The sequence below is a fragment of the Sprattus sprattus genome (assembly GCF_963457725.1).
Source record: "Sprattus sprattus genome assembly, chromosome: 16".
Taxonomy (NCBI): Eukaryota; Metazoa; Chordata; class Actinopteri; order Clupeiformes; family Clupeidae; genus Sprattus; species Sprattus sprattus.
The window spans coordinates 16,881,055-16,904,115 of NC_137914.1; the positions used below are offsets into that span (position 1 = coordinate 16,881,055).

Here is a 23,061-nt window from a genome sequence, read left to right on the forward strand (position 1 = left end):
ACTCTGTCAACACAGACATCCTCCTGAATGTCTTCTTGGCTATCGCCGTTGACAACCTGGCAGATGCAGAGAGCCTGAACACGGCTCAGAGAGAAAAGGATGAGGAGATCCAGAGGAGGAAGAGCATCAGGTATAACATCACATTAGTCATTTAGGAACCTACTGATCCTTCATATTCTCCATACCGAATGCCAAGTTCACTGAATGGAATGTGTTCTTTTCCCCAAGGAGTGACAGTATGTCCAGAAAAGAAGACGAAAAGGTAGAAGCTAAAGATGTGGAAACTAAGGTGCGCTCAGCATATGTGGATTTGTGTGTACCTGTTTGTTTCGTTCTGTGTGCGTGTCTGTTTGTTTGTGTGTGTGTGTGTGGGTGTGTGTTTGTGTGTTTGTGTGTGTGTTTGTGTGCGTGTCTGTGTGTGCGTGTCTGTGTGTGTGTATGTGTGTGTGTGTGTTTGTGTGTGCGTGTGTGTGCACGCATGTTAACTCTCTGAGATGTTTGTTGCAGGTTGCAGTAGAGGAGCCTGTAGAAGAGGAGAAGAGTCCAACCTCAGACTCAGGTGCAATGTGCTCTTCGTTCTCTTTTCCCTTGAACTTCATGTTAAATGTGTGAGTTCAGGTGGAGTGGCACAAGTGAGCTGCTACCTGCTAGCCGCTAGCCTCTTCTCTCTGTGTGTGTGCAGGTGAGGAGGATGTGGATGTGGAAGTGCCTGAGGTTCCCGCGGGGCCACGCCCTCAGAGACTGACAGACCTCAACCTCAAGGAGAAGATCCAGCCCATCCCCGAGGGCAGTGCCTTCTTCATCTTCAGCAAGACTAACCCGTGAGCTCCTACTATCTCTTCTCTTTCCTTTTCTTTCACTCTCACTCTTTCCTTCTCACTCTTTCTTTTTACTTCTCTCTCTCCCTCTATCTTCTCTCCTTCTTTTCCACCCACATGTGCACACAGAGCCTTGTATAAGTACACAAACAAGTGTGTACTCGTAGAGGAAGCATTGATTGAAGTAGTGTAAAGATGCATCTGTTGGTCCATCAAGTGTGCTCTCCTCCTTCCAGCCTCCGAGTGGCCTGTCACCGGCTGATCAACCATCAGATCTTCACCAACCTCATCCTCGTCTTCATCATGCTCAGCTCTGTCTCCCTGGCCGCAGAGGACCCCATCCGCAACTTCTCCGCCCGCAACATCGTATGACAATCAATACATTAACTTACACTTAAACTAAATAAGCACATACATTACATATATGTTGAATGTGTTTTACCAGGTATTATTTTTAGAATATTACAGTTAACAAAACCGAAAAGTGCAGATTACCATGATTTGTGCACTCATTTAAGGCATAATTTCCCTCGTAATGCTTCTTTTTGTAGTTGACAAGTGAAGGAGCCTTTAAATCTTGGCACACAGCGCCCTCTAGGCTTCAGCCACCAGCACTGCAGCAAACTCTCAGCTTCTGCCATATCAATGTGTGTGTTTTGCCCTCATTAAACTCTCATGTCGCCCCTTTTTCCAGATTCTTGGTTATTTTGACTATGCATTCACGGCTATCTTTACGGTAGAGATCCTGCTCAAGGTAAATGTCCCCTGGCCCTGTCTGTGTGCCCTTGCTACTCTGACTGTGCCGTAACCCTCTCAACGTCTTGCTTCCACAGGTCCTAGGCTATGCAGATTATGTCTTCACTAGTATGTTTACCTTTGAGATCCTGTTGAAGGTAAACTTGTCTGTATGGCAACACGAGTCCCGTTGCACTCTGCCCTCCCCTATGTGTCGGGCATGTTGTTTTTGTTTATGTTTTTCGTTTTTTGGGAAGAGCTCATTGCACTCTGCTCTGTCTGCTACCATGACACGTCTGCCTTTAACAAGAACTCACCCAAGCACCAGTTAACAGCATCCGCTTCACAATGTCATCAGCAGGACTTCGGTTAAATCAGTATTGTAGTCTGGGCAATGCAGTATTAAACCAGTATTCACCAGGCATATGCTTTCAAGGGTATTTTTGTCTCAATTTCATTTGAGAATCGTAAACATAACACGAATATTATTCCTCCCAGTTTTTAAGGTAAAGAAATTTGATACAGTTAGCAATGGCTTGACTTGCTTACATGAAGGCAGAGTATAAATAATTACTGGCTCTTGTGTTTATGGATGTTAGGGTCCTCATAGGTTCAAATACAAGTCCTGCTTGTGTGCTTGCTCCGAACGTTTGTCTATTTGCATCATTTCAGCCAGTATTCTTTGTCCTTTGCTTGACCACAAAACACAAACCTGCAGTCATAATTTGAATGGAAAGCACATCTCTCTGTCATTGCATTTCCCCTCTTGTCCAAGCTAAACAAAAGCTCCCTTTCATAAGTAACAAGAAGCATGCTTTGTTGATGAAATGGGAATCAAAATAATGATTTACCATTGCTGCTGTCACGCAACCCAAGATTGGTTTGAGTGTAACTGGAAGAGTCTTTTCCCATGTTTTGTCATTCAAATGGGTGTTTGAAAGGAAGTGGTCCGCTATTGGTCTCTGTACAGTGTATCCACTGTGGAGGTGCCTGTTGGACCGGATCACATCCTGACAAGGAGCCATGTTCTGAATGCTTGTGTTTGCTCTCATCTCAAAGAGCCCTTCACTGTAGAGGAAGAATTCATGAATGTCTATGAGAAATCACAAAGGGCAGTTTTATAAGTCGTGTATTTGTGATTCCTGTTATTTGGAAATATTTGAAACTCCCCTCTTTGAGTTTGTTGTAAACAATACTAAAAATGAAAAATGTGGAATGATGAATTATTCGTGAATAACAATTGAGCACATTTAAATTGAGTAACTATTTAGTTGAATTTGACATCAGCATGTCAATGATTTGATGTATACAGACATTATATTTGTGTTTGTTTGTTTTTTGTTTGTGTGTATGTGTGTATTAATGTGGGACTACTGTGCAGCTTTGGCAGCTGCATACGTAATCTGACCTCCTTGCATCTCTTTCAGATGACTGCGTTTGGGGCTTTCCTCCATAAAGGGGCCTTCTGCAGGAACTACTTCAACCTGCTGGACCTGCTGGTGGTCGGGGTGTCACTAGTCTCCTTTGGCATTGAGTATGTCCTGCCTACTGAAGTGCATTATAAACCTTTCCCAACTACTAATACTATCATACTATAGTACATCATATGTATGATGCACAGTACATTGCCTAGTACTGCATGTATGCATGATACTTCAGAATACACACTGTGTAAAAAGATGAATGAAGGGACCTCAGTATACAGTGAGATAGATAGATAGATAGATGGACAACACATATGGGCAGCACCAGCAGACAGAGACATTACAGAGTACACACACACACACACACACACACACACACACACTCAAATGAGATAGGGGGTGGTGGTGGTTAGCAGGGCTTGGTTATGATTGGCTGTGTGTGACATGCAGGTCATCAGCCATCTCGGTGGTGAAGATCCTGCGTGTGCTTCGAGTGCTGCGGCCCCTCAGAGCCATCAACAGAGCCAAGGGCCTCAAGGTCAGGCCCCTGTCCTCTTCTCTGCTTTCTTTTCCTCTCCTTGACTCTCTCCTCTCCACTCCTCTCTTCACCTCACCCCTTCTCCTCTACTTCACCATGTTATCCTCTCCTCTCTTTTTCCCCTCTCTCCTCTCTTCCCGTCTCCTGTTCTGTCCTCTCTTTTCTTCTCTTCTCCTCCTGTCCTGTCCTCTCTTCTGCTCTCCTCCCCCTCTCTTCTCTGTTCTCCATCTGCGTGTGGTGCTGAGATACAGTACAAGCCCAGTAAGGGTAGAGGAGGGGACAGTAGTGACCCCAGTGAAGGTAGTAGTCATTACTGTTGAAGTGGTGCTATTGGAATGATGTAGTCATTTAGCCCTGACCTTACTCTGCTCTGACCTTTCACCTTTCTGTTGGGACCAAACAGCATGTGGTGCAGTGCGTGTTTGTGGCCATACGCACCATTGGCAACATCATGATCGTCACCACGCTCCTCCAGTTCATGTTCGCCTGCATTGGTGTGCAGCTCTTTAAGGTAATCAAGGAAGCAGCTTTAGCATTACTTACATCTTGTTTGAGTACTATGTACAACGTGTATACAATGTGCAACTGCTATCACTGTGTTAAACACCTCTTTTGTATTTCTTCATATTTGATAGTTGTTTCTCTCGCCCTCTCTGTCACTCAGGGAAAGTTCTACCGCTGCACAGACGAAGCCAAATCAAGTCCAGAGGAGTGCCAGTAAGTTGGATTTTATTTATCCAACAGATTTTATTTATCCAATTTGTGTGAGCCTTTTTGTGTCTGTGTGAGTGTGTGCGTGTGTGTATGTTGATGTCTCTCTGTCTGTCTTTACAGAGGCACATACATCCTCTATAGCATTGGTGAAACAGCACTGCCTGTCATCAAACATCGGGTGTGGCACAACAGCGACTTCAACTTTGATAATGTGCTCATGGCCATGATGGCCCTCTTCACTGTGTCCACGTTTGAAGGCTGGCCATCGTAAGAAGCTCTTCTCACACACACACACACACACACACACACACACGCACACACACACACACACACACACACACACACACACACACACACACACACACACACACACACATTGCTACCCACTTTCCACTACTCAACATTGCATTTCCCTCTCATCATCTGTCTCTTTTCTCTAGGCTCCTGTACAAGGCCATTGACTCCAACAAAGAAAACATGGGCCCCATCTATAACTATCGTGTGGAGACCTCCATCTTCTTCATCATCTACATCATCATCATCGCCTTCTTCATGATGAACATCTTTGTGGGTTTCGTCATCGTCACCTTCCAGGAACAGGGAGAGAAAGAATACAAGAACTGTGAGCTGGACAAGAACCAGGTTTGTGTGTGGGGGTGTTTGCGTGTGTGTGTGTGTGTGTGTGTATGAATGTGTGTGTAAAAGAGTGTGAGTGAATCTGCTCTTTATAATTCGCTCTCCTGTGCGACCCTCCAGCGGCAGTGTGTAGAGTATGCCCTGAAGGCACGTCCGGTGAGGAGGTACATCCCTAAGAACCGCCACCAGTACAGGTTCTGGTACGTAGTGAACTCAGCGGGCTTTGAGTACATCATGTTTGTACTCATCATCCTCAACACGCTCTGCCTGGCCATACAGGTGAGTAGAAGAGTGCAGCAGAAACGTTTTAAAAATTAAAAAATGTAGTTTTAATTTTAATGAAATCCTTTATTTAAAAAGATATTGCATGAATTCCTGCCCCTCTCCCCATTTTTCTCTGTGTTCAGCACCAAGGCCAGTCTGGTCTCTTCAACTATGTGATGGACATCCTCAACATGGTGTTCACTGGAGTCTTCACCGTGGAGATGATCCTCAAATTGATTGCCTTCAAACCAAGGGTGTGTTCTGTCTCATAACATGCAATCTCTTTTGTAGTTTAGTGTTTTTCCACAGGGCTGAAATATGCTTGAGGTGGTAGCCGGCAGAAAGGGTTGACATTACTTGCCGGCTCAAAAATGGTCTACTACATGTGACAGGCAACAAATACGTGTGACTTCTAACACAATATTTAGATTTATTGAATATTTCTATTTCTATTTCTAATATTTAATGTATTTTACAAATTCAAACCCCCCATCTAACCAAAGGGGAAGAATGAGACAAAGTAAACATAAAATGAGAATAAAACACTTTTTAGTGATGGCACTGTCTGTCAGAGTAGCTGTCTGTCAGAGTAGCTCCAACGCTTATGCATACGGGCCATTTATCAATACTCACAAACATGTAGCCATGTAGCCATGTGTTTCTCTGCAGAGTATGTGCGTTTTCAGTAGACCCCTCTCGGATAAGAAAATACAAATTAAAAAAAATGCAACGGGTTGTCAAATATACAGTTGTTGCACCTGTTAATATACCTGGGCGGCCAGCCCAAGTGAAGTCCATGTGGAGGAAACGCTGTAGTATTAATCTGAATCAGACTGGGAGTGTTAAGATGGTGAGAGCCAGCACACATGCAGAAGTTCCTCTCCCCTCATCAAAGCCCATGGTGTTTAAAGCCCCAGTGGTCTGTGTTAATCCTCACCTGTTCCTCCTCTCCTCTCCTATTCTCCCTTTTCCTCCTTTTATTTCACCTCCTCTTCCCTTCTCCTATCCTCCCACTTCTTTTTTTTCTTCCTGTGCTTTTCTCCTATCTCTCTCCTGTTTTCTCCTCACTTCTCCTTTCCTCTCCCCTCCTCTGCTCTCTTCTGCCCTGGTCGGGTGCTGCTCACCAGGGTTATTTTGGGGATGCCTGGAACGGGTTTGATGCCCTGGTGGTGATTGGCAGTGTAGTTGACATCATTCTCAATGAGGTATGTGTGAGCATGGGTCCGTCCCCTCCCTTTCTTCTTCTTCTCATCCCTCCATCCCGATGTGGAAATAGCCCTCATTCCTCTGGCATGTTGGTGTGGTCTCTCTCTTAGGCTTCCATCTTTGGGGGGAGAGGGGTCTGTCAGAGTGGGCTCCCTGGCTGCAGGGGGCGCAAGAGGACATTCACTAAAGCTTGTATTCTGGAGGAGCTTCTCGTTCATGCTATCTTTCTGCTGTGCCCATACTCTGAGCTTTGGAGAGCACGGTGTCTGGACTTGTTTGGTCTTGTATTTATGATTAAAAAAACTTCAGACTTGAGCGTTTCAGTGGAATGAAACTTTGTGATATAGGGTAGACTAGAAGATGATTGACTTGTGCAACTGCTATGGGGAGAATTTGGAGTTCCTTAGATTTGGACCAACCCAGACACAGTGGCCTCCTTGTCTTTCATAATCACGGGCTGCGATGTTCCGTGTCTTTTATCTTTGCCTTTCTGACATTCTGTTCTGTCTCTTTTCTCCTCCCCTCAACCTCAACACCCATACATCCACCCATATCTCTCTCTCTCTCTCTCTCTTTCTCTCTCTCTCTCTCTCTATCCCTCTCTGGACTACCTCTTCGCCTCTTTTTGCCCTCTATGTCTCCCTCTTGTGCTCTCTCCTGTGGTGCAAACAGAATTATTTCGCCGATGCATGGAACACGTTTGATGCCTTAATTGTTGTTGGTAGCGTCGTTGACATTGCAATCACAGAGATGAATGTAAGTAGTGCTTTCCATGTCTGCTCTCTCATGTCTTTGAAGGAAGAAGCTGTGCAGTGACCCCCTGCAATATATTTTAGCCTCTGACCCATAAGATATGGCCAAAATGTCAATGTGTCACTTAATATAACTGTGATGTAAAATGTACATATCCATTCTCTTGCCTAATACAGGGGCTGTTTTGGATCAGGGGTTCACTGCAATACTCTTCTTATTCAAGCCTTTATTTATTTCATTCTCAAGCTCTCTCAAACTCCTTTCCTCTTGAAATATAGTGCATACTTAATTGACTTGTTTTAAAATGTATTGATGATTTTTTTTGATTGACTGTCCTGATTTATTTGTGTAAAAAAATGTACTGTTGAATCACATCCAGTGTTTTTTTTTTTGTTATGTGTATATGTGTCATTGTGTTATTTATTTATTTGTTTGTGTGTTTATTTATTTAATTTTAATGGTGACATATTTCTGGAGCATCCTTCTGGAACAAAAGCAATATCTCTTATAAACCAAGGCGTTACAGCAATTACTAAAAAAGTTTGTTTTTGTAAAACTGTCAATAGTAAACATACACACATCCAAGAATGTCCATGCATTTATATATGTGAAAAATAATGTTTTGTTTTTTACTTAACATTTAGTTTTGTTCATTCAACTTCACTTCACCCATCTGTCATTTTTAACTGTATTCACTATGAAATAATGAAGTAATACAAATGTTTGAACTGTAGCATCAGGTGGTAGATATTGTGTAAGCTTTGGTATGTCCAGTTCCAAAATGATCTGGTAGACTGGTACAGTAATTGAGAAAGCAAGTTCTTTTTTGTTGGTTGTTTATGTAGTGCCAGTGGGTATATGAGAGGAACTTTGTTAATGTAGGTGTTTGGTTTGAAAGCAGAGAGAAGCCCTTCTAGTGGTCGAGGTGGTGCCCATGGTAAGAAGCCCCGACCTTGTATGGCCCCACCCACAGTCTTGTTTCCAACAGCTTTATGTTTATGTTGTTGTGATGTTTTTTATTCATTTTTTATTTTATAATGTTGAAGTCCAGAGTCCCTGTTCTTGCTGAAATGAAAAAAAAAATGCATCAGTCTTTCCTTCCTTCACCACATGTCTGTGTTTGAGGATGTTTTCCTAGATGTGAATCCTCACAAGGATCCATTGATCTAGGGATGCACAGTGACAAAGCACCTGTGTGCTCTTAATCTGAAGCGTTGTTACCACAGCCTCTTGCTCGCAATGCTAATGGAGGGAAAAGATTGACTGTAATCTTGCTCGAACCACACAGCACATTCTCCTCCTCATTCCACCATGGACAGCTGCATGTTTGTAAACATGGACGCATCCCCCCTACCACCCCTCCAAACGTGGACAACCCAGGACACTGCATGACCTAAACACATTGGCAGTCATTGAAACTGAGCCTGTGCGTGTGCAATGTGATAATGTTTGCAGGTGTATATGAAAATAAGCCCGGCATGTGATGTCATTTATCATAGGACACAGACACACTTTCTCTGTATCTCACACAACTGCACGCTTGTAACATTGTTTTTTGTTTTGAGTTGGTTGGTTTGTTTGGGTTCTATCAAGTTTTTTTTTTTTTTCGCCTGAATAATTTGATGAAGATATGAAGAGAATATTTCACCCTCCTCTCTCTTTGTCTCTCTCTTTCTCTCTCTCTCTCTCTATCTCTCTCTCTGTGCGTGTGTGTGTGTGTGTGTGTTTGGTTTGTTCACCTTTTGTCTCCACTCTCTCCACCCTCCCTCTAATTGGGTTTCACTTTGTCCCCAACATTCCCAGAGCACACAGGACAGCGCCCGGATCTCCATCACGTTTTTCCGCCTCTTTCGGGTCATGCGATTGGTCAAGCTGCTGAGCCGAGGCGAGGGCATTCGAACGCTCCTGTGGACCTTCGTCAAGTCCTTTCAGGTGAGCAGAGAGAAAGAACACTGATCGGGGTTGGCGGCATTCGATGTGTCTCTCAAACTCCTCAAAGACAAAAATTATTCTACTTCAGCATGTTAATATCACTGATTTCCGTCTGTCTTCCTGCCTCCCTCCCTCTTTCTTTTCTCTCTGCCTTATCTCCAGGCCCTTCCCTATGTAGCCCTGTTGATAGCCATGCTCTTCTTCATCTATGCTGTCATTGGCATGCAGGTACAGTAGGGGGCAGCATATACACACTGGATACATTCAGCTCATTTTCATGCCGTCTAGTAGTGCTTTGGTGCTTCTCTTCTGATATAAAATTGGTTAAGTTGTTAAGATGTTGTTGCAGGTGTTTGGAAAAATCGCCATGGTTGACGGCACGCAGATCAATCGGAACAACAACTTCCAGACTTTTCCCCAGGCCGTGCTGCTGCTCTTCAGGTAAAAGCTCAAAGTTGTTGTGCCCAACGCTTGTGACTCTGCCGGTCTCTACATGCTCTGCCAGGTCCCAGGTGAAGAGCTGACTGGTAACCTTGCTGCCCCTCACAGGTGTGCCACGGGAGAAGCGTGGCAGGACATCATGTTGGCGTGCTTGCCAGGGAAGCTGTGTGACTCGGACTCCGACGACAACCCCGGCGGGGAGAAGACGTGTGGCAGTAGCTTTGCCATCATCTACTTCATCAGTTTCTACATGCTCTGCGCCTTCCTGGTACATGGGCACACACATACGCATGCATTCACAAACACACACACACACACACACAAACACTCTTGATGCATGTTTGGATGAAACCCAGACAAGTTTTGCTGATCTGTGTTTCTATTTGCTTAAACTCCAGTTGCAGATAGCACTAGCGTTCCACACATGTCCACACACACTCACACACAAACTGAAAAAAACCTATATTTCAGATACATAATAATATTTCACCTGTGTTTCTCCTAATATTTCTTCTAGATCATTAATTTGTTTGTTGCTGTTATTATGGATAATTTTGACTACCTTACCCGTGATTGGTCCATTCTGGGTCCTCATCACTTGGATGAGTTCAAGAGGATCTGGTCGGAGTATGACCCTGAAGCCAAGTGAGTGTTTGCAAAAAACATGGAACACACACACACACACACCACAAACTCTCAGTCAGATATGCACAGAGGGTGTGTACCATATTGATTTCTTATACCCACCTTACCCTCCTCTTCTAGGGGCAGAATAAAGCATCTGGATGTTGTCACTCTTCTGCGACGGATTCAGCCACCTCTAGGGTTTGGCAAGTTGTGTCCTCATCGAGTAGCCTGTAAGGTGTGTAAGCTTGCTCACACACACACACACACACACACACACACACACACACACACACACACACAGACTATATGCATTTGAACAATACTTTTTCTTTGTGTGGGTTTATAGAGGCTGGTTGCCATGAACATGCCCTTGAACAGTGACGGGACGGTCATGTTTAATGCCACCCTATTCGCTCTAGTTAGGACTGCTCTGAAGATAAAAACAGAAGGTGAGAACATGTCACAAATGACACAATCAACACACCGTAACACTAAATGAAAACAACATTCATTGTGTATTGCTGTACATCAATCCCTCTGTTTTTGAACTCAGTGAACATTTTGCTGGAAGTAAGCATTGATCTAAATTACAAATACCCTGGATGACAGTTTACGAAACTGCCACTATAAATACCCTCAAAACATAGGGCTCCCTCAACATCAGGCACATGCACAGATAGACTCCAGGGTGTGCTCAAGCACCTGCCCTTATGCCAATAAGTTCCCTTTTTGCAGAATGTTTTTTTCTATATCAATTTTTTTTTATTAGATTTTTTGAACTATTTTTTATTTGGCTACTTACCCGACTCCTCCCCTTTCGACTTCCTTTGCCACAGCAATGGCAGTAAACTGTTGCCTTCAGTGACAGGCAGGTAACCACTTTGTGCCCCAAGCCATGGCATTGTTTGGGCCAAGTAGCCTAACTTAGGTAATAGCCCACTATTAAGCTGAACAACAGACCAGCTTGTCTGGCAATAAATAGCCTCGTCAACAATAACGACTGAATAGTCTACTACGCTCAGCTTGATTCACACCTTCATTGATAGGCTATGGGTTATTCTTAAAGACGTGTTAAGCTATACCTCACACGCCTACTTACAACATTAATCAGACAAATAATAAGCAATACATAAAAAGAATGAATGATGTGCTACTGTAGGTAACTTTCTGTCGGTGAAAGGGGTGTCCTTGTTTTAGCTTTATCACCTGCCCCCAAAAATGTCTGTGACAGGCTTCTGCTCAGCATATTGTAGGAAGGTAAACGACTCTTCCAGCGACCACATGTTTCATTTATGCATTTAATATGCTTAACTCTTACATATCCCATGTGTAGCAATGTTCTTTTAGTCGCAATGAATGCATTTGGGATCTAAGGTATTTTCCATGTGCTACGACTGATGAGTATAGTATCTGTATAGAAGACACTTGAGCTTATTTAAGGGGTGCATTCTGTTTGTGTGTGCTGTGCTCCTGGTCGATTCCTTCCTTCATGGTGCTGATTTTCTGACTGTCAGTACGTTTGGGGACGTTTTTGAGGCCCCACCAAATAGAGAATAACGGAATAGAAGCATAATGAATGAGAAGAATCTAGATGATGATGATGTCTTATTGTTTTTGTTGTTGGTGGTGGTGGTAGAAGAAGTAGTAGTAAAAGAAAACTAAGTCTGATAAGTTCGTTCTGTTGTGGTTCAGATAGATGTTTTGTTCGAACAAATCTGTGTGTGTGTGTGTGTGCGTGTGTGTGTGTGCGTGTGTGTGTGTGTGTTTGTGTCTGGTGTGTGTGTGTGTGTGTGTGTGTGTGTGTGTGTGTGTGTGTGTGCACCTTTCAGGGAACCTGGATGAAGCCAATGAGGAGTTGAGGGCAGTCATAAAGAAGATCTGGAAAAGGACGAGCATGAAGCTGTTGGATCAAGTCGTTCCTCCTGCTGGTGGTTAGTTACACATGTGCTGTCTGTATAATACCTCCATGAGACATATAAAATGCACTAAACGTGAGTTTTACAATTTCACAAGTACAGTTATACTAAGAATGGATTTGGAACTTGATAAGAACACTACAGTATCAGATTTTTAGCAAGCATGTGGAATGTCTAACCATTCCTTTTATTACAAGATTCCATCGGATGCCCTTTAAAAAACATTTATTTTAAATCTTGAGAATTACTAGTGGCACATTTAGGATTTATAACAGCTTACTCATTGAAATCAGATTTTTATAGAGATCAAATTGTCCATGTAAAGCAGCTCACTTCTTGAAACCAAATTGTGATAATGATGGATGGCATCAGTTTGAGCTTGCAGCACCTCACGCAGAGGCCATGTTCTGATTGAATCGGTGAATGAAAATCGAATGGAAATACTTGAAAATATATTCCTATACTTGTGTCACAAATGGATGGAATAATAGGAATTTCAACATTAATAACATGAATGGAGATTGAGAGTAGAAAAGAGCTATCAGCTCAACACCAGCTGCTGAAACCCAAGGGTGCCATGAGGAAATATTCAGTTTCAAAACACTGTATGAGTCATCAGGTGGTGTCGACAAGAAGAGAAGGTCAGTGAACTCGAGAGTCAAACAATTACACCCCTCCCCTTCAGAAACTTCCATCCGTACTCTCCTGTCACAGTTGGCAAATATCACACCACACCTAGTGAATCAAAGTACTTGCCTGGGAAGCCCCGATAGAAGTATGGAATATTGTTGTGTTGACCCCCTTACTGAAGCACAACTGAAAGACTACTGAGGCCACACAGATGGTTTCAGTTAGGCGGGTGTTTGTTTGCACATTTGTGTGTTTTAGATATGATACAGAACAGCCCTGTCTCTCTCAGCCCTCCCTTCAGATCAGGGAGATAGAGCTGCTCAGAGCTTGCATTACTTAGAAGCTTATCTGTCTTTTCTCTGCCACACTGCAAGCTCCTCTCACACATATCTCTCCTCTGCTGTCTTCCTCTCTGTTTCTCTCCCCACTCTCTCTCTCCCTTTCTCTCTTTCTCTCCCCACTCTCTCTCTCCCTTTCTCTCTTTCTCTCCGCACTCTCTCTCTCCCTCTCTCTTTATGTCCCTCTCTATGCATGTAGTAGATGAGTGTCACTCATGACTGAAAGGTCAGATGTGATCACACTGGTCTTGCCCTGGTATCAACATGCATCTTCACATGCGTCTCGAGTGACCACTTCCCCACCCCACACTTTCCCGCTCCGATGCACATAAACACGTGCATCACTTCACACTTACTTCGTTTTTTTAACCCGGCGGATGTCAATAATCATTTGTTTTTCAGGCCAAGTTATATTCCCCATCTAAAAAAAAAAAACAGACAGTATGTAGCCCACATGGCCTTAATCTACACCAATATTTGAGTTTACCTTTCAAATAGCCTACGTTCTACTTCTCATGGTTTAATACACATACAATGCACATGGACCCACACACTGATGGGAGGAATTTAAGAAAGGTCCTAAGAATCATAGGATAGGTTACTATAGGGAGCAGTAGCCTGACAAAATGTAGTAGTAAGGTGTTGTTCTCTTGCCATTATTCTTGGATTATGGTAACATTTTCCAAGGTAAAAGTCCGTTCACACTTTTAAAAGAATGTGGCCATATGCATCCCAGACCTCCTCCTTCGAATGTGGTCTGACTGAAGGGACCTCAGCGCGTCCTCAGTGCACCCTTGAGTGCGATCACACCTGTGCTCAGAGCTGTCCGCTTGTGATTGGATCCCCAAAGACGCATGTTAATGGCAGGTGTAAACAGGGTTACTGACACAGACACACAGTCGCCTCCTGACATAAACATGTGCTACCAAGCAGTCCTGTATGTGTATGTGTCCTGTATGTGCCAGACTTTCCAGCCTTTGCTGTGCTCAGCTGTTCTTTGTCCTGCTGTGTTGTAGACTCTGTATCTGTGCTTGCATCAATACTAACCACTCTCTCTTCCTGCCTCTCGGAGGAACTCTACCCCACAGCTAGTCTCTTCTCTTCTTGTGCTTCTGTGTGTGTGTGTGTGTGTGTGTGTGTGTGTGTGTGTGTGTGTGTGTGTGTGTGTGTGTGTGTGTGTGTGTGTGTGTGTGTGTGTGTGTGTGTGTGTGTGTGTGTGTGTGTGTGTGTGTGTGTGTGTGGGTGTGTGTGTGTGTCTTGCTCTCTCTTGTCCTCCTGCCTTGCAGAATCTTCTGAAGCAGTTCTGTTTTAAGCTGGTGGCATGGAACTAGTTGCTTTGTGTCTCCTGCTTATGTCCCCTACTGCTTTGCTTGAAGTGATACAGACACAAACACACACACATTCACAAAAACAAAGAAACACACATGCACAACACACACATTCTCTCAGATGTATGCAGTGGTCCATCAAAGCTTGTTATTGTAAACTTTGGATTCCCTAACTGTATCAAATAAGGGACCTCTTTCTGTAAACACTTGCAACGTTAAAAAAATAGAAATACATGTTCCAGTTTAAAGGGTGGTCCTACAGCCACACACACACACGCACACACACGCGCGCATGCGCACACGCACACACACACACACACACACACACACACACACACACACACACACACACACACACACATCCAGCTGCATGCTTGCATGCTTGCATGCTATGTATAGTGTACAGTAGTTGCAGCTGTCGTGCCATTGCTCTGCTACTTTGACAGTTTGGCTACCTCAGCTCACAGGCCACATGTCATCCATAGAGAACGGCTTTGGCTCCTATCTGGCTTCTACCTGTTAGAGTTCATTTCAGTACGTTTGCAGGCCAGTGTTGTTTTTCCTGCTGAATTTGAAACCACATTGTGTTTCTTCAGAGCCGTAACCTGAGCTTTAGCTTCACTGTTTCATAGTTCCTGTGAAGTAGGCTTGTCAGCAGCTTGTCACATGTGCTTTGTTAATTTGAGTTATTTGTGTACACGTTGGCACATCTGGTGTTTCTCATTCATAGATTGGCATCACATGAGAACATGACACGATGCATGAGATGATATTTATTTCTGTGTAGGTCAAGCAAGACCTAAGAGGTCACATTAGGGAGGTCAGATACAGTTGAAAGAACAGTGTAACTGTCCGTGGTCAACGGCACAAAGATTAGCGCGCTACACTGAGGATTGAGTGGTTGTGTGGTCTGTTCACTTAGATGACGAGATAACGGTGGGGAAGTTCTATGCCACCTTCTTGATACAGGACTACTTCAGGAAATTCAAAAGACGCAAAGAGCAAGGGCTTGTGGGAGTCCACCCTGCCAGACTCAACACCACCATCGCACTGAAGGTGAGGCGCCCGAGGTGTTGTTGTATGACCTTCATGACATTCCAGGGTGTGTGTGTGCGTGGAAGTGTGGAGGTAATTGAATGCCCTCAATCACCACCATCCACAACGTGCAATACGTCTCTGATTACATGTTAGTCGCATTGCCAGATCTTACCTCACACAGCATCATGGGATTTGGTTTTCAATGGCTTTGTTTTCAACGTTAATAGTACTGAAACATCACCACTTCCTATGTTTTGCTAACCTTATCACTATGAGCATCCACCCCTTTCCCTGTTATGGTTTTATATAGCCTGACGTAAATGTCTGATTGGTTAGCACTGCCTGGTCTTGCCTGGATGTTACCTGCTGATTTTTACAGAGATTACCTGATTCCCAAAGACCACTTCCTCCTCAGGGCATCAGTCAGCTAGATTAAATATTCCAAAAGGTGTTGTATGCTCTCTTAAATGGATATTCAGGCTTCAAGGCTTGCTCAACATCCGCAAACCAGTATTCATACCCAACCTGAGAAGTAATGCAAATGTCAATCACAGAGCCACAAATAGTGGCAGAATGAATTGTGATGCTATGTTTCCAAATAAATGCTTAATAACAGTGAGATGGTGATGGGATGGATATTTAAAACCTACTGGAAAAGGTAGGTTACATTTGCCATTATTGAGCCCCAGGGTTAACAAAGCTATATACTGTAAGGATATATGCATAATCACAGTAAAGTGTAAAGTTCTATATTGAAATTCTGCTTTTCCTTGACATGAATAGATGTCTGTCCACATGAGGGGTAGGATATTCGTCCACTTTCATAAGAGCGTAGGGATGTGTGACTGCACACGCATGTGGACTGTGGGCAGCAACTCTTTGACTGTGTCCCTTACAGGCTGGCCTGCGCACACTGCATGATATTGGGCCCGAGATTCGACGAGCCATATCATGTGACCTGCAGGATGAAGATGCACATGTGGAAGAAGAGAATGAGATTTACAGGGTAAACATAAATCAATTATTGATCATCAATCAAGGCTTTCTTAGATTGACATGACTAAGGTGTGCTGTGCTGCACCCTGTGGACAGAGATGGGTGTGCTGAAAGTTTTCCCAAACTAATGCACAGTGCAAGGCTAATAATTCCATGGTGTTGATAGTCACATTCCTACATCACTGGCACATTAGTCAGAACATGGGAAGTCTTTATGTTTGGGTGGAGGGTATAAACCTGTGCAATGAGTATGCCTCTCACACCTTAAGAGTTGCGTTAGCGACATGCTAGCACCCATCTGCAGAAGCCTTGAGCATGCATGTCTCCTGTGTCAGAAGGTGTGGGCTCAGGACTGGTTTAACTGTGGTTTACCCAATGCTGGTTACATTTAGCAATATGTTGCTCAGAAAGGAACCACTCAGAAGGCCATACCATAATGCTTGTTGGCTAGTTGCATGACTACTTGTTGGCCAGATATAAACGAGATGAATGGCTTTAACTCCGTCTATGTAAATTCAAAACCTTCTCTGACACTGCAGAGGAATGGAGGCCTGTTCGGCAACCACCTCAATCATGTGAATGGGGACAACCGCGATTTGGCTCACCAAACCAACGTCACCCAGCGACCTTTGCAGGTGCCGCCGCTCCCCTGCAATGCCCACGCAGATCCCACACAGTTGCTGCAGGATGACGGCCCGCTCTATGCCAATGTCAATGCCAGCTTCTGCCACAAGTCCTCTAACGCCAACCTCAACAATGCCAACGTGCCCTCTCTGCCTGCCGTCACCAACGGGGGGCACAACCAACACTCCGAGCACTCGGCTGCCAGACGGCTTTCCTCCCTTGGCTCCTACCTCAACCTCAGGAGTGACGGTGACCCTCTTAGGAGGGTTAACTCCAGAAGGTGTGTTGGAGTGTGTGGGCTCTGCGTCCTTGACATGTTAAATGTTCCCATGCTCCCATGGAAACAACATATTGTCATAATTCCATGGAGTTATGGAGTTCCACTTCTGGGGAATTTCCTGAAAGACATTTTGTAAGAGCAGTCAGGGCAATACTAAGTGTTTCATGTCACCATTGCGTAACATTTTCAGAAATCTGTGAAAAAACACTGCCATGCCTCAAAGTACACTTTAAATCAATGCATTCTGCAGACTGCGGTTTTGAGACATTAGTAAATTATTTATTTAGCTGTGCACCATCTTAAAGAGACTGAATGCAACAATTTGTCACTTTTAGAAGCATGTTTATATAGGCAACAATACTGGTATCATTCTCTAATCCATTTTCTTGGTATATAGTCATTACACCTGTCGTTCCGACTAGCTGCCTATGCCCTATTTAGCTCTGTGGTTCAGGTCAGACAGGTTTCATAAAGCTTTCATAGCGTGGCATCGCCAACTATATCGCCCAAAGAGTTAATATGCTACCCTTTTAGGAGTGCCAACTATTGCCTTTTTGGTCGTTATATTGCTATCGAGAAATTCTTAATAAAAACTAGTAGGTTTATTTGGTCCCTTTTTTCTGATAGAATTCAGCATATTGCAGTTAAACTGGAACATTCTGATACTGTGGGCCCTGTCTTGTGAGACATACTGTACAGCAAAATAATTGTTGTAATGTAACACTGAAAGTAGCAGAATCCCACCCCTGACCTTATCCAGGACAGAGTTCAAAAGGCATCACAGATAAGCTGTGGTGTCTGTAGTAGCCAAGAAGGATTAGGAACAGAGCCCATATTTACAGTGTGCAGCAGTTGAGCAAGACACGCTTGCGAAATTGTTGCATCATGTCAAGACCTGGGACTGAGTCTGCCGTTTCTTTCAGCAACCTTTTCTTTTTTTTCAGAGAGAACACATAATCGCTCTAATAATCGCTCTGAACCTTTAGACTCTGACTCATATTAAGCGAAACTGTCTATTACGTTTGTGACCTTTTCCCCTGCATTGCATGCAAAAGGCCACTTTGCGTGACATTTCCATGCTTTAGAAAACACGTTTTTCCTCTTGTTTCTTTTTTTAACATTCTATCTATCAGCCCTCATGGACTGTTTTCATTCACAGAAATCTCCTGTATGCACGAATGATGAATCATTTTAATTTTGTTACCCATTTTGTCCTCCCCTACGCATCCTCCATCTCCTCCTTGCATCCCTTACCACTGGAACAGAGCACGCTACTATGAAACCTATATTAGGTAGGTGTGGGTGGCAGCGTTCTATGCATCCTACCTAACTATAGGCACTGTCTGGAAGCTGTGGTGTTGTTGTGGCCCTTCCCATATGTGTTATTGTGTTATTCAGATTTGTATAACTACACAGATACTGTATAGATAATGAGGCAGTACATTGAAGCTCTGCATGGCTACTGATACCTCCTGAAATCCCCTCCAGGTCGGACTCAGGGGCCAGCTATTACCCCACTATCCGCCGAGAGGAGCCCGTGGCCGGGGACGGGAGTGACGAGGAGCGGGGCTCTGGCGAGTACTACAGCGGCGAGGACTTCCAGGAGGATGAAATCATGCTGGCGGGCGACAGGAGGTATTGCATCACCATGACAGCTTCAGATCACTTATTATGTATTATGTATGTAATGTATGTGTATTACTTTTTATGTATTAAGCTTTTAACTGGTGTCGTGTTATTTTTGTTCTTGACCTGGTTTCTGTTTGTTGCCGGGCTTGTTCAGGAGGTCCTACCGGGAGTATCACGACACTGTGAGCCATTTGGACCCGGAGATGACCAGGGGCTATCACCACCCCGAGAGTTTCTTTGACGACGACGAGCAGCCCATCTACCAGGAGTGCCGGAGGTCACCCATACGCCGGCTGCTCTCCTCCTCCCCCCAGAGTAAGACCACTCAATCCGTCAAACCTCACATGACTTGGATTTGTAGAGATAGGAATAATTGAAGTAAAGAATACTGTTATGGAACAGAGCTTTGGGATGTAACTCTGCTCGTGGTACCAATAATGATGTCACCCCCTCCATCTCCACCTGCGCAGCTCCTCACAGGCCGGCCTTCAGCTTTGAGTGTCTGCGCAGGCAGAGCAGTCAGGACGAGACGCCGCTATCTCCTGCTTGTCACCACCGCACAGCACTACCTCTTCATCTGATGCAGCATCAGGTAGTAAAAACACACACACACGCACACACACTACCATAAACACACACACACACACACAAGCACACATACAAATGCACACACACAAATAGCCAGAGATACACGTAGAGGAACCCAAACACATACTGTATAATCACAGAGGATGAGAGAAATGTAGCGTTTAGGAACAGTCAAGTCTACAAAGTAATAGTGAGAACTCTAAAAAGGTGTAATACATACGGTACCACACTGACCCATGCCTGATCTCTGTATGGTCACCCAGGTGATGGCAGTGGCTGGACTGGACGCCAGCCGGGTCAGGCTCTCTCCGACCCGCTCCATCCGCTCCTGGGCCACACCGCCCACCACCCCCGGCGCCTACACGCCACTCATCCAGGTGGACTGGCACGGCGGACCCCCCAGTGCCAGTAGCAGCCCCGACACGGCCCGCGGGAGCTCCTGGTACACGCCGCAGTTGCCGGCACGCATGCCCCGCTCCACTCCCCACTCACGGAGCTTCACGCACCGCCCCCTCCGCTCCTCGCACTCCTCACGCTCCCCCAGCCACCTGCAGATCCCCCTGGACTTCCACAGCAAGCACAGCCAGAAGAGAGGCAGTGCAGACAGTCTGGTGGAGGCGGTGAGTGCCCGGCACTAGTGTTGTCTTGCTTCAATGTCTCTGGCTCAACAAAAGAACGCTGTAAGCTATGACCTCAGGCTCAGGAATGTGTGTCAAAGGACAATGTTCAGTGTTCTTCATTGCTGACCCAACCCATAAATATCAAGGAGGATCACTGAGTTATCTTCTGTGGTTTCTAAGCATAGATTCCATTGGTGTTTGTAGATGTGCTGGTCGTCTGTAGCTCACTATTGATCTCTCAGATAAAGGGCCCCAATTTCATAGGGCAACGAGTACCGTGAAAGAGCTCTGATAGAATAGGTGGGCATATTTGTATTTACTCATTTCATTGGCACAGAGCAGGGTGCAATCAATCATCAATCGGTTGAGTCATTTTAAGGATGTAGCAGAGAGTTCTTTATCAGATGATTTAACCATGCCTTATTATCATTCTCATTATCAATTCTCTAATTGCTCTACAATTGACCAAATAACACATTTCTGGTCGCGAATGGATAGGTTTACACCAGAGGAGACAAAAGGTTCTTGCAGGAGGTCTGCCTGGCATGAAATCATTTAGAAGTTTCACAGAAAATGGTGTTGCTTTGAAGAAACTCATTTCTACATGGAACTCCCACGTCGCTGCACGGTCGCACCGCAGCATTGCGCTGACCCACACTTTTTTGCACTCTACTCATGCTCATGTTATTTAATTAGCAAAATGATTTTGCCAAGTTATTAAATCAGCTTGCGGCGGTCATGATCCACATTGCCCATCAATGAGATAAGGGCTTAAGATGTGTTTGCTTTGTAAAAGTGTGTGCTGATAAGCTGATATTCTGTCCTCTCTCTCTCTCTCTCAGGTACTGATCTCAGAGGGTCTGGGAAAGTTTGCGAAGGATCCCAAGTTCGTGGCGGCTACCAAGCAGGAGATCGCCGATGCGTGCGAGATGACGATCGACGAGATGGAGAGCGCCGCCAGCGACCTGCTGAATGGCGGCATGCCTGACGCTGCCGCCTCGAACAACCCCGACGGGCGCCGCCCGCGCAGCCTGCACTACTACAGTGATGAGGAGGTGGAGGCCAGCGGGAAGCACGAGGAGGACCTGACAGACGAAATGATATGCATCACGACGCTATAGCATCGGCTTGAGGCTAAACTCCACCACAAACTCTACATGAGGACAACTTAAAAAGTGCCTTTCCAAACAGGGAAAAGAAGAGGACCAGTCTGTTTCTGACGAGTTGGAACCTTACGGCTCTACCGGTCTGAAAAAAGGGAGGGGGGGGGGGGGGACCTTGGCACCCATTTCCAAGGGGAAGGGCGAGGAGATTTCAGTAGTGTAGGACAGAGCAGTATGGGGCGCCACAGGAAGCAGTCAGCTAGACATACGTTAAGGGATTTTGATGAGGTAACTTAAGTGAGTTTGAACAAGCCTGTTCGGCTCACTTTGTGGATGTATTCTTTTAATTCACATATCAACCAATCATGTTTCCTGTTTGCGGTCATATCCTCCCCTCTAAATGCCTTACCCCTTTACCCCCGGTTAACACCAAAACCCTAAATAGTGAACCATCGTGTCTGAAAACTGCCGGTCTTTTTTTCCAATCCACGGTGTCATAAACATTTTAAATTAGATATCACGTCATCTAATCCATATTATCAAACTTGAACGTCAGACTCGCTTTTGTCATTATTTTGCCCAAATCCCACCCCACAAAGAGAGACAAACAGCCAGGCGATTAAAGTTCTTTGTTTCGGTAGATTATTTATTATAGTATTGTAGACATACTTTGAGATACTTTATATTTGGTAACTGACTGGCCTAATGCAGATATCTTAGCAATATTATCCCACTTCTTGTGGAATAGATTGCTCTTATTTAAGTAGATGTATATGTTTAATGACGTACAATGTTATTTTGCCTTTTATTTTTTTCGCACTGATGTATTGCATTCAAGCATAGCAGTTTTAGAATGATATGAGCCCATGTGAATTTACAGCGCACATGATATGCAGAAGACTTATTTCCTGTAACTGACCATTCAGGTTCTGTTTGGATCATCCTTCATTTTCTCCACACTGACCAAGAGTGGGGAGGGTGTCTTAGTAGTTGTATTTCTATGTCTATTTCTAGTCAGGGCTACAGTGAAAGAGTGGTCTTCTGCCTATCCTGTGCATGACAAGTGCACAAGTAGAGAATCCTTAAATGCTTTTTTTGCATTTACCATGCTGCTTGATGAGTTGGTCAAGGAACTATTTTATACGTCTGATTTAACAGAAGAGAAATCAATCTGTTCAGATCCCAGAGATGTAACACCACAACCTTCATCAGTGCACTCCAGCCTCTTTTTTTTTCTAACTGAAAACCAACAGATCATTTTGATATGAAGCTTAGGGGCGTTGGTTTAAGTGTCCTCAGACTGCTTCTATTTTATACCCTTTTAGGAACTATGTTCTCTGGTGATGATAATGGTGATATTTTGTAACTGTAAAATGTGAACGCTGTTGGTGATTTCACCTGTGTTATACACGACTACTCCCAGTCCTCAGGTACAGAGTACTCTTCACTCTTCACTCCGCTCTCAAACAGACCTGGAGCCTTCATTTTCTAAGGCCATCACTGCCATCAGTACCGCTGCCAATGACATGCCCTTCGGTCTCTCACCTCCCAGCCCCCTCCAACAGCTAGTCAGTTTGAATGGGGACTAAGACTGCCTACTGTGTGCTACTGTTCGCAGACATGTGAACACCTTGGTCACATCTGTCCAAAGCAACTGAACTGTAACTGCCATTTACTTCCTCTACCAAATTATTTTTTTTACCAAGTTCTATTAAACATATAAAATCTTTTTTGAAAAAACAACCAGTGTGATGATTCAGTTAAGGTGAGAGAGCCCGTTTTAAAAGCACAGCAAAAATATTTTGGTTGAGATTAATTGCATTTGAAAGAATTGTTGCTTCTTGCCATTTCACCTCATTTAAGTTTGGTCCACACTCCCTTTT

At 44.4% G+C, this 23,061-nt stretch overlaps 1 protein-coding gene across 1 annotated transcript in view; it reads left to right on the forward strand.

Annotated features, from left to right (window-relative positions):
* LOC308377138 (voltage-dependent L-type calcium channel subunit alpha-1D-like) overlaps window positions 1-21,196 on the forward strand; it is a gene marked incomplete at both ends in the record, with an annotated part of 63,973 nt that extends 42,777 nt beyond the window's left edge. The window contains 32 exons of the mRNA XM_080853712.1: window positions 16-130; window positions 229-289; window positions 508-559; window positions 683-821; window positions 1,055-1,184; window positions 1,513-1,572; window positions 2,981-3,087; window positions 3,428-3,515; window positions 3,919-4,026; window positions 4,180-4,232; window positions 4,350-4,496; window positions 4,670-4,871; window positions 4,986-5,144; window positions 5,273-5,383; window positions 7,008-7,091; window positions 8,892-9,020; window positions 9,183-9,248; window positions 9,370-9,461; window positions 9,570-9,729; window positions 9,979-10,106; window positions 10,227-10,323; window positions 10,435-10,537; window positions 11,918-12,019; window positions 15,223-15,356; window positions 16,237-16,344; window positions 16,874-17,238; window positions 18,504-18,530; window positions 18,727-18,873; window positions 19,022-19,182; window positions 19,338-19,459; window positions 19,719-20,075; window positions 20,918-21,196. Coding sequence (XP_080709838.1) covers window positions 16-130; window positions 229-289; window positions 508-559; window positions 683-821; window positions 1,055-1,184; window positions 1,513-1,572; window positions 2,981-3,087; window positions 3,428-3,515; window positions 3,919-4,026; window positions 4,180-4,232; window positions 4,350-4,496; window positions 4,670-4,871; window positions 4,986-5,144; window positions 5,273-5,383; window positions 7,008-7,091; window positions 8,892-9,020; window positions 9,183-9,248; window positions 9,370-9,461; window positions 9,570-9,729; window positions 9,979-10,106; window positions 10,227-10,323; window positions 10,435-10,537; window positions 11,918-12,019; window positions 15,223-15,356; window positions 16,237-16,344; window positions 16,874-17,238; window positions 18,504-18,530; window positions 18,727-18,873; window positions 19,022-19,182; window positions 19,338-19,459; window positions 19,719-20,075; window positions 20,918-21,196 — 4,193 coding nt within the window. The remainder of the gene's footprint in view (window positions 1-15; window positions 131-228; window positions 290-507; window positions 560-682; window positions 822-1,054; window positions 1,185-1,512; window positions 1,573-2,980; window positions 3,088-3,427; window positions 3,516-3,918; window positions 4,027-4,179; window positions 4,233-4,349; window positions 4,497-4,669; window positions 4,872-4,985; window positions 5,145-5,272; window positions 5,384-7,007; window positions 7,092-8,891; window positions 9,021-9,182; window positions 9,249-9,369; window positions 9,462-9,569; window positions 9,730-9,978; window positions 10,107-10,226; window positions 10,324-10,434; window positions 10,538-11,917; window positions 12,020-15,222; window positions 15,357-16,236; window positions 16,345-16,873; window positions 17,239-18,503; window positions 18,531-18,726; window positions 18,874-19,021; window positions 19,183-19,337; window positions 19,460-19,718; window positions 20,076-20,917) is intronic.
* Window positions 21,197-23,061: the final 1,865 nt, after the last annotated feature.